Genomic DNA, 14,303 nt, shown 5'->3' with positions numbered 1-14,303 from the left:
GGGGGTGTATTCCTTACCAGAACAAGCTCAAGCGCCTTGGTCTTCGGATCCGTGGTAAGCTCCTTTGTTACCAGGTCCACCTTGTACCGGGCCCTGACATAGTTCCTGGTCTGCGTGTCACGGTATTTATCGAAGACGGGCGGCAGGCCTTGCTCGGCACGCTCCGTGTCCTCCTTGTCTCATATAGGTTCCGCCACTCTGTACCCGCCGGGACCGAGTTTGTGGACCCCTAAGTTCAAGTCCCGCATATCTTTCCCCCACTGACTTGATTTCGCGGTTGCGTTGCTCTCGCACTTGATCTTGAACTCTCGGTAGTCAGCTTCGCTGATCGAAGGATTTGTCTCCTTGATCTTCTCATAACTATCACCTCTTAGAATCCTTCTCCTCACCGCGGCTCTCCAAGTAGCCAGGGCCGTGCTCATCTTCGTGAGGGCGGCACTGTTCACTTTACTCCCTGAGAGGCGTGTGTTTGCGAAGTCACCGGGGAACTTGTATCGTTCGTGCAGTTTCGTGAAGAGGAGGTTGCGCAAATTCCCTCGGTCACGATGCCTTAGGTTCTCGGTGTTGATCGAGACGGTGCTCCGGAGAATGCACCCGAGTTGTCCCGAGTACCCACTGACTAATTCCTTGGGCGCCGTTGGATGCCCACTGGAGGACACTTCATTAAATTCCTCCTTGACGGTGCCGAGCACGTTCGGGCGCCGGTCCTTCCGTTGCCTCTTCGGTTGGCTGCCATCTGTGCGTGCGCTGCCATCATCAGTGGTGGCATCCTCGGCGGCACCATCAGTGGTGTCATCCCCGACGCCACTAGGGGTTGTGTAGTCGGGATCGGTGTCTTCCGCGGCGTCCTCATAGCGGTGAGGTTCTTCTTCCATCTCCTGGGACGGCTCCCAGAATGCCTTGCCCGAACCACCGGCCTCATTTTGTGGGCCTGTTCGCTCTAAATAGGAAAAAAGTTTGGTCAAAAAGTTGGTTATTGTCAAGGAACAAGATCTCTAAGTTGACCAAATAACCTAATTCTCGAGGAATGTTGCCAAAAAGTTGGTTATTGTCAAGGAACAATTGAGATATGTTTGTGATATTGCCTAGGTGTTTTGGGATGGAACCTGTTAGTGTGTTGTTGCTAAGGTCCAAGTCCACGTTCTCAAGGTCTAAGATAATTTAATCAGGGCAGTGGTAGTGGATTTGTGCACAAGCTAAGCTAGCTAAGACAGTAGCTTCCTTGCAACCCACAAAGACAAAGGAAAAGGGGTGAAAAGGGGGAGATGGTTTGCTTTGATGACCAGGCAGCATCTTCCTAACCCCCTTCTTCTTGTCTCCTCTCACTATCTCTCTCACACACATGGCAAGCAAGGGTGTGCGAGTGTGTGAAAAAATACTAAACTAATCCAACCACTAAAGCGTGAATTTTTTTTGTTTCGGTTGAGAATCGGGCACCTTCTAGGTCAAGAAAATTGGGCATGACCGTTGCTAATTTTCTTGACCTATTAGTGCCCCTTTCTCAACCGAAACGGAAATTAATCAACATTTCAGGAGAAAGGGGTCATTTCAGAAGATCACAAGTAGCAGCAGCATCACTTGACAAAATCACAAGTAGCACAGCAGTATCATCATCACAAGTAGTACAGCAGCAGCAGTGAATACAGTGAGTACAGCAGCAGCATCATCATCACAAGTATTGTGATGCCCCTTCAAACAACATCATCACAAGCATCATCACAAGTACAATAGCAGCAGCAGTGAATACAGTGAGTACAGCAGCAGCACCATCATCTCAAGAAGGAACAAACAAGAGCTACTACAATATTATGGTGGGTCTGGATGGTGTAACAAAGGTAGGGGAGGTGGCCTGGACATGGGACTATCTTGTTCTAAGCACTGCTATTTAAGAAGGTTTTAAGCATAAAAACTTTAGCTTTTTGCGAAAACAGAGGCTGTGTTCTACTGGTGGTGTGGGGGGTTCAGTTTTGCAAAGTGACCAAGCTTCCCTCTCAAGCACCAAAGATTCTTGGCAATGGGGGCAAGAGCTCCGTTCCCTTTTTTCGGCAGAAGTGACTTTAGTCATGTTAGTACTCGTACTACTATTACTACATTGTTTGGTTTTGATGCCCACTTTCTTTTTCCCCTGTCACTGTATCAATTTCAGAACCACATAGTAAGTTTTGGCACAGAGGAAACAAACAAGAGGTCAGCAAACAAGGACCAATACACAATCTGCAGGTTCTCACCTAATAAAGTAACCCAGCTCAGTAGAGAGGCTTTTGCCAGTTCCCCACCTTGCTTTGCCTAGCCTATTGTACAAGTCCACTTTTTTCCCTCCAAAATTTCAGAATTTATGCTAATTTGAACTTACTTTAAACACACAGAGTAACACATTTGCATCCAACATGGCACCAAAGAACACAATAAGCAATTTTCCAAAATGAAACCAAAAAAGAAGCAAGTGGAAATTAAAGCAGTGGCAAAGAGAAAGCAGAGGAACACCAGCCAGCCTGCCAAGCAAAGCAGCAAGCAATGCTTTTGCTCCTCCCCACCACCCTTCTGATTAGTCTCTTTAACTTCTTTTCTTGTAGCTTAGTAGTAGCTTTGAACAGCTAAAGCTAGAGAGAATTGGGGAAACAAAGGTGAACCTGTCTCTTCTTGCACTCCTTGTAGTTGTCGAACTGCTGCTGGCACTTGCTCTTGTCCTGGTTGGTCTCCAGACCTAGAGACACGGCACATCATCAGAGATTTTATCAAATACACACACGAAACAATAGACAGCTCGTTCTCTGATCACTAACATGAAAAGTGAAATACCAGGATGATCAAAGTTGTAGTCCTGAGCACTTGCAGATTCTTGAGCAGTTAAGCCACGGTAAAATGAATCCTACAAAATTAAAGGCCATACTGAAAATACTGACGAAACTGAACTAACTGACGAAAATACTGACGAAACTGAACTAACTGAAAATACTGTAAAACGATGACTCGGACTAACAGGGTTGTGAAAAATTGTGGCCATGTTCAATTCAATGGGGTCAAGAGGGGGTGAATAAGCATTTTCATCAGCCTAGAATTGCATTTTCATCAACAAATCTTCTGCTCAAGAAAACCTAGGAGGTTAATTTCTGATCCGCTAGCATTCCACGGCACAGTGTCCGGGAGTAAGCATTTTGGCCTTGCCCGTGGGTGGGGGGATTTCTTGGGGATGGCTGCGGTGGAGGCGGCGGTCTGGCAGCAGGTGGGAGGAGATGGGGTGACGACGGCGAGGCTTTCTGGGCTCTAGGGAGAGGAGAGGGTGGAGAGGGCAATAGAAAGCGAAGGTGGGGGAGGGGGTGGGTGGGTGCGGTGAAGGCGAGGGAGGGGATGGGTGGGGGCGGCGGAGCCCGGGAGCTAGGTCGGCGTCGGCGCAGCGTCGTGCTCGCCGGAGGTAGCCATGGTGGGAGGAGGCAAGAAAACCTAGGGGGAAGGGGGGAGGGTAGGAATCACCTGTGGGAGAACGGTAGGCTGCCGTAGGAGAACACCGGCGTCGAGGAGGCTGCGGGCGGCGGCGCGTCGAGGAGGGGCGAGGTGGATCTGGCGAGGGAGGGAGAGAGGCCAGAGGGAGAGGGGAGCAAGTGGAGTGGGGGAGGGTTAGCAATGGCGCACCTTTTAGGGGTGCGCCATAAACATACGTATACCAATGACGCACCCAACCGTGGTGCGCCATTACTAATTTTTTTTTGGGATTTTTAGTTGCATGTAATAATTTTTTAGAAAATGACGATCAAATTTGAAAACATTTATGAATGTGGAAAAAAATCATCAGATTTCAAAACATTTATGAAAAAATATGAATATGAAAAAATTTATGAATATGAAATAATATCATCAAATTTGTTATTTGAAAATATTTTTTTGGATTTTTAGTTCCATCTAATAATTTTTTACAAAACATTGATGAAAAAATATCATCAAATTTGAAAAAATATTCATGAATTCAAAAAGTGCCCATGAAATTTAAGCAGGAAAAGGAACACTGAAAAATAAAATACCAGAATAAACATAAATAAAAATTTGTATATCAATGGCGCACCTCCTTCGGGTGCGCCATAAATACCTTGATAGCAATGGCGCACCTTTCCCTGGTGCGCCGTTACTAACTTTTTTTTGGATTTTTAGTTGCATCTAATATTTTTTTAGAAAATGACGATCAAATTTGAAAACATTTATGAATGTGAAAAAATATCATCAGATTTCAAAACATTTATGAAAAATATGAATATGAAAACATTTATGAATATGAAAAAATATCATCAAATTTGTTATTTGAACATATTTTTTTTGGATTTTTAGTTTCATCTAATAATTTTTTAGAAAACATTTATGAATATGAAAAAATATCATCAAATTTGAAAAAATATTCATGAATTCAAAAAGTGCTCATTTCCATATGTCGAAATACAATCGAGAAATGAAGGCTACAATTTAAGTACAATCGATCTTAGCTATCTTTTCACAATCTTCTTGCCCTTCTTTTTCGCAAATGGAGTTCTTCTCTTGAACGGGCATCCTTTAGGTAGGGCGGTCCTGCTTCTTCTTGTGGTGTATGGTACTTCATCGTCATGGTCATGTTCCATCTTCGGGTCGCCGTACTTGTCGAAGTCTTGCTCATTGGCGACTCCATCCATTCCGATGATCTTCCTTTTGCCTCTCCTCACGACAACACGACTGGGCTTTGACGGGTCGGTAATGAAGAAGCATTGGTCCACTTGGGAAGCCAGTACCCATGGCTCATTTTTCGTGGTGACGTTTGCGCCCGCGGTCTTGGATTTGGCTTCGGGTATAACCATGGTGGTGAAATACCAGTCTTCTTTTAGGACGCTCTTGGCCCATTTGACACGGAACATCGGGACCTTCTCTCCAGCGTGGCTCAGCTCCCAGATCTCCTCGATCCTTCCGTAGTATCTGTCCTTGTCGTTACTGGTGTAGGATTCCATCGTTACCCCGGAGTTCTGATAACCATCGCTCTTCATGTCCTTTTCCTCGGTGTAGAATGTGTACCCGTTGATATCGTACGCCTCATACGTCATCAGGTTGTGCTCGGCGCCCTGTGACAAGGCGAATATGAGTTGTTCTTCCGCGGAGGAATCCTCATGTAAAGGGTACGACAGAAGCTTATCCTTGAACCAACGCGTGAAACATGAGTTGTGCTCTTTGATTATATCTCCGTCCGTCCTCTATTGGCCTCGGTCATTGTATGTCTTCTCAATAAAGGTTTTGTGCTCTACCACCCAAGGATCGACCACGTCTATGTGTTGTAGCGCGACTAGGTTTTCTCTTTCAAAGTCGGCGAGTCGACCCTCGAAGTCGGCTTGCATTTCGCGGCGACCCTCACGGTGACCCCATCCAGCGAGCCTGTCGAGGTGCCTGTTGACGGGCAGACCAACGGGGTTCTCGATGCCTAGATAATTCGTGCAGCAGGAGATGCACTCTTCGGTCAGAAAGCCCCTGGCTATGCTTCCCTCTGGACGTGACATGTTGCGAACGTATCCTTTGATGACACCATTCATCCTTTCAAACGGCATCATGCTGTGCAGGAACGTCGACCCGAGTTGGATGATATCCTCTACGATATGGACCAGCAGATGCACCATAACATCGAAGAATGCGGGCGGGAAGTACATCTCAAGCTCGCATAGTATCACCATGATCTCTTCCTGTAGCCTTCTGAGTTGCCTCACGCCAACCGACTTCTGAAGGATGATGTCGAAAAAGTTGCATAGGCCAAATAGCGTTTCACGGACGTGCGCGTCCATGATCCCACGGATTTCAACTGGAAGTATCTGCGTCATCAGCACGTGACAGTCGTGAGACTTCATCCCGCTGAACTTCTGCTTCGCTGAGTCTAGGTATCTGCTAATCTTCCCCGCGTAACCGTAAGGAAGTTTTACTCCTATGAGGCATGTGAAAAACTGCTCGATCTCCTCCTGACTTAGAGTGAAGCACGCGGGAGGGAAGTCACTTCTGATCTTCTTGGCCTTTTTGCCTTTGCGACGACTTTCCGTGTCCTTGGCCTCATCATCATCACCATCATCATCATCATCATCATTATTAGCGTGAAGCTCCTCCCTGATGCCCATTGATTTCAAGTCTGCCCTTGCTTTCGGCCCATCTTTGGTCCTCTCTGGCATGTTGAGCAGGGTACCAAGCAGACTCTCGCACACGTTCTTCGTGATATGCATGACATCAAGGTTGTGAGGCACACGGAGGATCTTCCAGTACGGCAAGTCCCAGAAAACAGACCTTGTTTTCCATACCTTTAGCAGCGGCTCTGGCGCCTTTCGCTTCTTTCCCGGCTCCGGGCACTCTTTCCAATTTTTCAACAGCTCGTCTATTTCCTCGCCGCTCCTCGTACTCGGGCGTCTTCGGGGTTCGGTTTCACCATCGAACATATCCTTGCATTTTCTCCATGAGTCATCGTTGCGAAGCCACCTTCGATGTCCCGTGAACACGGTTTTCGAAGACCCGGGATCTCTATCTAGCTGGCGATACGTTGTGTCATCCACGCACCTGACGCATCCAGAAAATCCGTGGACCACCTGCCCTGCGACATATCCGTAACCGAGATAGTCATGCACCGTTGTGAGAAGTGCGGCTCTCATAGGGAAATATTCTTTCTCTGCGGCGTCCCACGTATTGGCTGGCGTTTTCCACAGCGTGTCTATCTCCTCTTTCAGCAGCCCCAGATACAGATTGATGTCGTTCCCTGGTTGTTTCGGCCCTTCAATTAGCATACTCATGTGAATGTACTTCCTCTTCATGCACAACCAGGGGGGAAGGTTGTACATCCACACAAACACAGGCCAGGTGCTATGTGTGCTTCTCTGGCTGCCAAACGGATTGACGCCATCGGTGCTTGCGCCTAGCACAATGTTCCTTGGATCGTCCCCAAATTCTGGGTGTTCGAAGTTCAACGCTTGCCACTGGCTCGCATCCTTAGGGTGACTCAGCATCTTGTCTTTTTTATTTATCTCCGAATCATTTCCGTCATCTTCTCGCTTCTTCTCCTCCCTATCCGCGTGCCAACGCAGGAGCTTTGCTACCTTAGGGTCCGCGAAATACCGCTGAAGACGAGGAGTGATTGGAAAGTACCACACCACTTTTCAGGGAGCTTTCTGCCTCTTCTTGTATCGAGTGACACCGCACACCTTACATATGGTAGACTCCGCGTGCTCGTCCCAATAAATGATGCAATTGTTCATGCACACATGGTATTTCACGTGCGGTAAACCCAGAGGACACACGATTTTCTTCGCCTCCTCGAAACTGGTCGGGCACTTGTTCCCCTTGGGAAGACGTTCGTGCCAGAATGACATGTTCTTGTCAAAGCATGCCTCGGTCATTTTGTGTTTTACCTTCATCTCTAGAGCCACGAGCGTTACTTTCACGCGGGTATCCTCGGGCCTGCATCCTTCATACAATGGAGTAACCACGTCTATCTCCAGTTGATCCAGCTTGGCTTTCTCTCGGGCGGCAGCTCTTGCGTTATCCATCTGCTTGAGAAGCAGCTCTTGAATATGAGGGTCCTGCACCCAGCCCATCGATGGTCCATCATCGTCTACTCCGGCATCTTCATCTTCATGATCATGCCCTTCGTCTGCTCCGGCATCTTCCTCATCATCATGTCCGGCATCTTCTACATGATGACTGTGTACTACATCTACTTCGTGATCATGTCCTGGAGATTCTTCGTCTTCTCGTCCGCCCTCGCCGCGGTTGTCTTGCTGCCCTTCCTCATTTCTTGCCCCCCCCATGGACGACTTCATAATCATCTTCATCACCTTGCCACCGATAGCCATCCACGAAACCACGCAAGAGCACGTGGTCCCACACCAGTACGGAATCCAGGTCCATAAGGCTCTTCAGCTTGCATCTTCGACACGGACATCTTATCTCCGTCTCGTTCTTTTGAAGCATCTCGGCCTTCGCGGCGCTCAAAAACCTATTCACGATGCCTTCGGTCATCGTGCGGACCATGGTCGCCTGTGGGGTAGAGCAAAACGATATTTTAGAACCAAAAAAAATTTGGCATGACTTTGCCTAAAAATAGGACCAAAAAGAATGCATAGTGCCAAATTCTCGCCGAAACGGAAATGAATCAACATTCCAGCAAACTATTGGCAACTATCGTGTTTCAAATACCGGTACCTGCAAACACAAACATATGCAACACCACAAACATATGCAACACCACAAACATACGTAGATCTAGGCCATAAAAAGTGCATGTGGACGTTGTTGGAGGGAGAAAAAAGTAGATCTACAACATAAAGAAAACTTTCCCCTTACTTACCTATCAAAAAAAGGAAATTTAACCACTTAATTTGGGTGAATCTATGGTACAAATGAGGTGAGGAGGAGGAGGCAGTTGAGACAAGCTTGGAGGAGGAGGTGGAGAGAATGAGTGGGGAAAGTGACTGTGGTAGGTGGCTGTCAGGTTACCAATGGCGCACCACCTAACAATGCGCCATTAGTAACCCTGGTTACTAATGGCGCACCTGTTACATGGTGCACCATTACTAGTTTTGCAAAAAAATAAAAAAATAGTTGTTAGTAGTGGCACACCGTGGTTGTGGTGCGCCATTACTAGTTTGAACTAGTAATGGCGTACTATACCCTGGTGCGCCATTACTAGTTTTGAAAAAAAAATTGTTAGTAGTGGCGCACAAAGTGTGTGGTGCACCATTACTAGTTAAAACTAGTAATGGCGCACTATGCCCTGGTGCTCCATTACTAGTTTTGGAAAAAAAATTGTTAGTAGTGGCGCACCGTGGGTGTGGTGCGCCATTAGTGATATGGACACTAATGGCGTACCTACACATGGTGCGCCACTGCTATATAGCAGTGGCGCACCACATATGCGGTGCGCCATTAATGTCCATATTAGCCATATCCCTTTTCCTAGTAGTGTGTCGTTGAATTTGTAGAACAACAGGAGATGTAGAATTGTGATCTTGGCCTGGATGGAAATGACATAATGACAGGTGCCGGGCAGGGGAAAGATACTACTACTTTTGTCTTTGCTGAAATGCAGTTGCTTAGGGACCTAGATGGGGAGATGGAGGAGTTTGCTGCTGAGGATACAGGAGAAGTGCTGGTTGATGTTTCTGAGAAGACAAGGGCTGAGGTTATTGACAATCTTCCTGATGATATTATGCCTGACTTTAGCAACTTCGGAGTAACTGATAAAAGTCAAGTGGCTGGGAAAGAGACAGGGAAGATAGGCAAAAAGCAGAAGACATATGGGCCTGTCCAAGCTTCCAGGAAGAGTTCAAGAGAGGATATCTCACAACCAATGGTGGACAGGGCGGTGTTGCTCAAGATGAAGCAGAATCTGGAGCTACCAAAAAGTATGAAAGGTATATCTTCCAAGCCCCCATTTCATACAATTCCAGTAGATGAGCTAGATGGCATGTCTAATTCTATTGGAGTGGTCATTAATGAAAAGTTGGTAGATAAAGGATGTGCTTCTGTTGGAAGTAAGGTAGAGAAGGTTTCTGTTAGTGCTGGGTTGCCTAGCAGTTTGAATAGAAGGGGCAAGCACCCCAGTAGTAGGGTAGAATGAAATACATCTTCTGGAATGCTAGGGGGCTATTGGCCCCTGGTAGGAAGAAGTGTATTGAGGATTTGATTTGGCCTCTTAATCCTGCTATTGTGGGATTTCAAGAGACTAAACAAAGTAGTTTCTCTAGGAAGTTTCTTAATACTCTTATGGGTAATAGGAATTTTGATTGGAATTTACTGCCATCTGTGGGCTCTGCAGGTGGCATTTTAGTAGGAGTGGATATTAATCAGTTTGAGGTGCTTGCCTGGGAGATTAAAAAGTTTTCTGTTAGTGTTGTGGTTAAAAACAGAAGTGATGAACTTGTGTCTAGAGTTACTACTGTTTACGGCTCTGCTTATGATGAGGATCAGCAGGATTTTATTTCTGAACTTCATTCATTATTTCTGAATTGGGAAGGCCCTGCTATTGTAGGGGGAGATTTTAATTTAGTTAGGACTCCAGAGGATAAGAACAATGGTAACATAGACTTTAGATGGTCAGATAGGTTTAGTAGCTAGGTTGATATGTGGTCTTTGTTGGAGATCAACATGTCTGGGAGAAATTATACCTGGTGCAACAACCAGGAGAATAGGATTATGTCTAAAATTGATAGGATTTTTTTCACTACAGAGTTTGATGCTGCCTTCCCTATGGCTAGTTCTACAGTGTTGCCTAGGGTGGGCAGTGACCATACTCCTGTGGTTTGGGACTCAGGGGTAGATGAGCATCATAGAAAAGGTAGTTTTAAATTTGAAAAGTGGTGGATTACTAGGCCTGATTTTAAAGACCTAGTGATTAAGGCTTGGGGCACTAGATGTGACTCCGCTAACCCAATCGATTGTTGGCAAACCCAAGTTAGGGCCTTTAGGAGATTGGCTAAAGGTTGGAACAGGAAGATAGAAGCTGCTCTTAGGAGAAACAAGAAGAGTTGATGGAGGAATATGATGACTTAGATATTAAATCTGAGTCTGGGAGTCTGACTGATGAGGACAAAGAGAGTCTGGGTAATATTCTTCATGAGATGAGCCAGATGTGGCAGGTGGAGGAGATCAAAGTGAGACAGAGATCTAGAGAGAAAGATATTGTTGAGGGGGATAGAAATACTGCTTATTTCCAAGCAGTTGCTAATCAGAGGAGGAGAAAGCATGTTATTCATGTGCTGGATGGGGCTGAAGGCCCTGTAACTGACCAGAATGGGATGAAAGGAATAGCTGTAGATTACTATAAGAATCTGTTTAGATGGGAACCTAGACCTAACATTAGGCTGAGGACAGATTTTTTAGTAATGAGGAGAAGATCTCCCCTGAGGAAAATGCTAAACTAGAGAAACAGTTCTGAGAGGAAGAGATTAGAGAGGCTGTTTTTGGGTCCAATGCAGATGGGGCACCTGGCCCAGATGGCCTTCCTTTTATGATTTTCCAGGTGTTTTGGGAAGTAGTGAAAGCTGACCTGATAAGGATGTTTGAGTTTTGGTTTGATGGGAACCTGGATTTGTTCAGATTGAACTTTGCTATGATTAGCTTAATCCCAAAAGAGAACGAAGCTAGAACTATGAACAAATTCAGACCAATTAGTCTACTTAACTGCGTGTTTAAATTTTTTACTAAGGTATTGACTAACAGATTAGCTTCCATTATTGGTAGACTGATTACAGAGTGCCAGTCTGCCTTTGTGGGAGGTAGATACATACTGGAGAGTGTGTTGACTGCACATGAGATTGTGCATGCAGTACATTCTTCAGGGAGACAAGGGTTGGTGTTCAAAATAGACTATGAGAAGGCCTACGATAGGGTTAACCTAGATTTCCTACTCGAGCTGTTGACTCTTAGAGGTTTTGGTACTAGGTGGTTAACTTGGATTAGAAGTGTGACGTTAGGAGGGTCGGTCGGGGTGAAAATCAACGGGGAGCAGAGTGACTTCTTCCTCAATGGTAAAGGCTTGAGGCAGGGAGATCCTGTTGCCCCCCTGCTTTTCAATCTGGTGGTAGACACTTTTGCTAGAATGATAGATAAAGGTGCTCAGGCTGGCTTGGTTAGAGGGTTGTGCCCGGAATTAGTTAGTGGAGGAGTGATGTGTCTGCAGTATGCAGATGATACACTTCTTTTCCTGGAAAATGATAGTAGAGTTGCCCTTAATCTCAAATGGGTTTTAACTTGCTTTCAGCAAATATCCGGAATGAGAATTAATTTTCATAAGAGTGCTCTGATCCCCATAAATATGGAAAGTGGCGATTTGGGGGTGTTTTTGGATATCTTCCAATGTGTTACTGGTTGCTTCCCAATTAAATATTTGGGAATTCCTTTGCACTTTGATAAGTTGAGTAGGGAAGACTTACAAGCTTTGATTGACAAAATTCTTGCTAGGATAGCTGGGTGGAGGGGAAAACTATTGTCATTTCTGGGCAAGATTACACTGATCAGGTCTTGTTTGGCCAGTATTCCCCTGTACCTATTGTCTTTTTTCAAGTTCCCTCGATGGGCCATTAATCTGATTAACTCACATATGGCAAAGTGCCTTTGGAGTGATAGCGAAGGAGCTCATAAGATTCATTTGGCCAACTGGCCTTCTATATGTATGACGAAAGAATATGGGGGCTTGGGGGTTCTAAACCTCCAGGATATGAATGTGTGTCTAACAGGGTCGTGGGTTAAAAGGTACTTAGCTGGGGAAGGCTCGCTGTGGAGGAAGGTAGTGGATAAAAATTACAATACTAGGAATCCCAATATCCTTTGCTGTCAAGATACCCATCCCTCCCAGTTCTGGAAAAGCTTTATGTGGGATTTGCAGGCTGTGAAGTTGGGGTATAAATGGCAGGTGGGAAATGGGAATAAAGTGAGGTTTTGGGAGGATATCTGGCATGGGAATGCCCCTTTAGCTACGCAGTTCTAGGACTTGTATTATCTTGTCCGGGAAAAGAACAGAACAGTGGCTGAACTATGGGATGGTAACGACCTTAAGTGTACTTTTAGAAGAACCTTTTCTGATGAATTAATGGTCCAATGGCTGGACTTGGTTAATATTGTGAGATTGACTCCTTTCAGTGGGGAGGAGGATTCCCTGATCTGGCAATATGAGTCTGAGGGGATTTATTCCTCTAAATCCCTATATGCTATTGTCAATTTCAGGGGGGTGCACCCTATCTTCCTGCCTGCTGTTTGGAGTGTTAGAATCCCTCCGAGAGTACAAGGTTTTTTGTGGCTTTTTTCTCAGAACAAAATTATGACTTGTGATAATTTGAGAAAAAGAGGGTTGGCTAAACCTTTGGAATGTGTGCATTGCAAAGAGATTGAATCGGTTTACCACCTCTTTTTTGAATGTATAGTTGCCAGAAAATTTTGGAGCGACATTGAAAACTTGTTTAATGTACGAATAGTGGACTTTGAGTCGCTTGCAAAATTGTGGCTGTGCAAGAAAAAACATATCCTTCTTAATGTAGTTACCTCTGCTATCCTGTGGGGATTGTGGAACTTTAGAAATGCTATTTTCTTTAATAGGATCTCTTGGCTGTCAATGAAGCAGGTGATGGGGATGGTGTCCAGGTATCTAAGGGATTGGACAAAACCATTTCCAGAACTGCAATCGGGCGCGGCAAGGGCCTTTCAGGATTGGCTGTGGGTGATTCTGAAAGCACCGTTTGCCCTGGAGCCGGACTGAACAACTGCAAGAGCTGGCTGGGACATCTGTCATGGAGGGAAGCGACTAGGATCGCAACGCATGGAGGACATACGACGCTGGCCTACAAGATGAAACACCCTGAAGAGGCGAACTCCATCCAGGTGGTCTTCTCGGGCCTGCGACTGGTATATTGCCTTGTAAGGAAGTGGCAGTCTGCTCCAAGTGGGGTTGTAAGCTGAAAAACGAGTTTAGTTTCCTTTTATTTTTGGTGGAGAAGACAGTAGACGCTTTCCTCCTTCTTGTGTTGTAACTTGAACATTGGCTGGTTCTGGTTTCTTCCAATGGAATGGAACCGGGGGCGTGAGCCCCTTTTCTTCGAAAAAATAAAACATCAAGAACCCTTCTGAAATTCACCAGAAAATCTAGACAGCAGAGAAAAATCTCATTTTTGGTGAGCTGCTAGATTTCTTCACAAAGAACACAATGCAAAAAGAATCAATTCATTTGGACTTATCGTTAAAAAGTTTTGGCTGTTTGAAGCTATCTGGATAGAATTAAATTTGAATTTAAATAAAAACAGAACTAGGGGGGGGTGACGTCGAAGGCATAAACCCCGCGGGCGCCACCACTCGTACCGCTTCGCGCGCGTAGAGAGTGGCTGACTAGCGGGCCCCGCTAGTCAGGTGAGAGGGAGGGGGAGAGGAAACAGAGGACGGCGCGGCTTCGCCGGGGCACACGCCGGCGAGGAGAGCTTCTTGGCCCGAACTAGAGGGAGGGATCGAAAGAGGAGACGAAGGTGCACCTGCCTGTACCCGCAGGTTAGCTAGGGGTGGTCGGACGGCGTCGGAAACAACCTCTCCAGCGGCGACAGGAAGTAGAGGTCGCCGGAGATGAAGACGACGGCGACTAGAGGCGACACCAGGGCTCCAACTGGACGAAACGGCACCACCGAGGCACGGCGGAGGCCCTGGAAGGGTGGCCCGAGCCTGGGAGGGGCTGGAGCTACGGAGATGACCCGAGGGGATCGCCGGCGAGCTCGAGCTCGGGGACGGCGGCCCGCGGCTTGCCCGGCCGGGCTACGGCTTTCTACGAGATCGTGGAGTGTGTGTGAGGAGTGGAT

At 46.3% G+C, this 14,303-nt stretch overlaps 1 protein-coding gene across 1 annotated transcript; it reads left to right on the top strand.

The window, feature by feature from the left end:
- Positions 1-8,937: 8,937 nt before the first annotated feature.
- Positions 8,938-13,422, top strand: LOC120969120 (uncharacterized). The gene is made up of 2 exons (XM_040396204.2): positions 8,938-9,383; positions 13,088-13,422. Exons 1-2 carry the CDS (start codon positions 9,002-9,004, stop codon positions 13,420-13,422), a joined length of 717 nt encoding a protein of 238 aa, XP_040252138.1. The 5' UTR covers positions 8,938-9,001.
- The last annotated feature ends 881 nt before the right edge of the window (positions 13,423-14,303 follow it).

Source organism: Aegilops tauschii, chromosome 7, assembly GCF_002575655.3.
Source record: "Aegilops tauschii subsp. strangulata cultivar AL8/78 chromosome 7, Aet v6.0, whole genome shotgun sequence".
Lineage (NCBI taxonomy): Eukaryota > Viridiplantae > Streptophyta > Magnoliopsida > Poales > Poaceae > Aegilops > Aegilops tauschii.
This window is presented reverse-complemented; position numbering and strand designations above follow the sequence as displayed.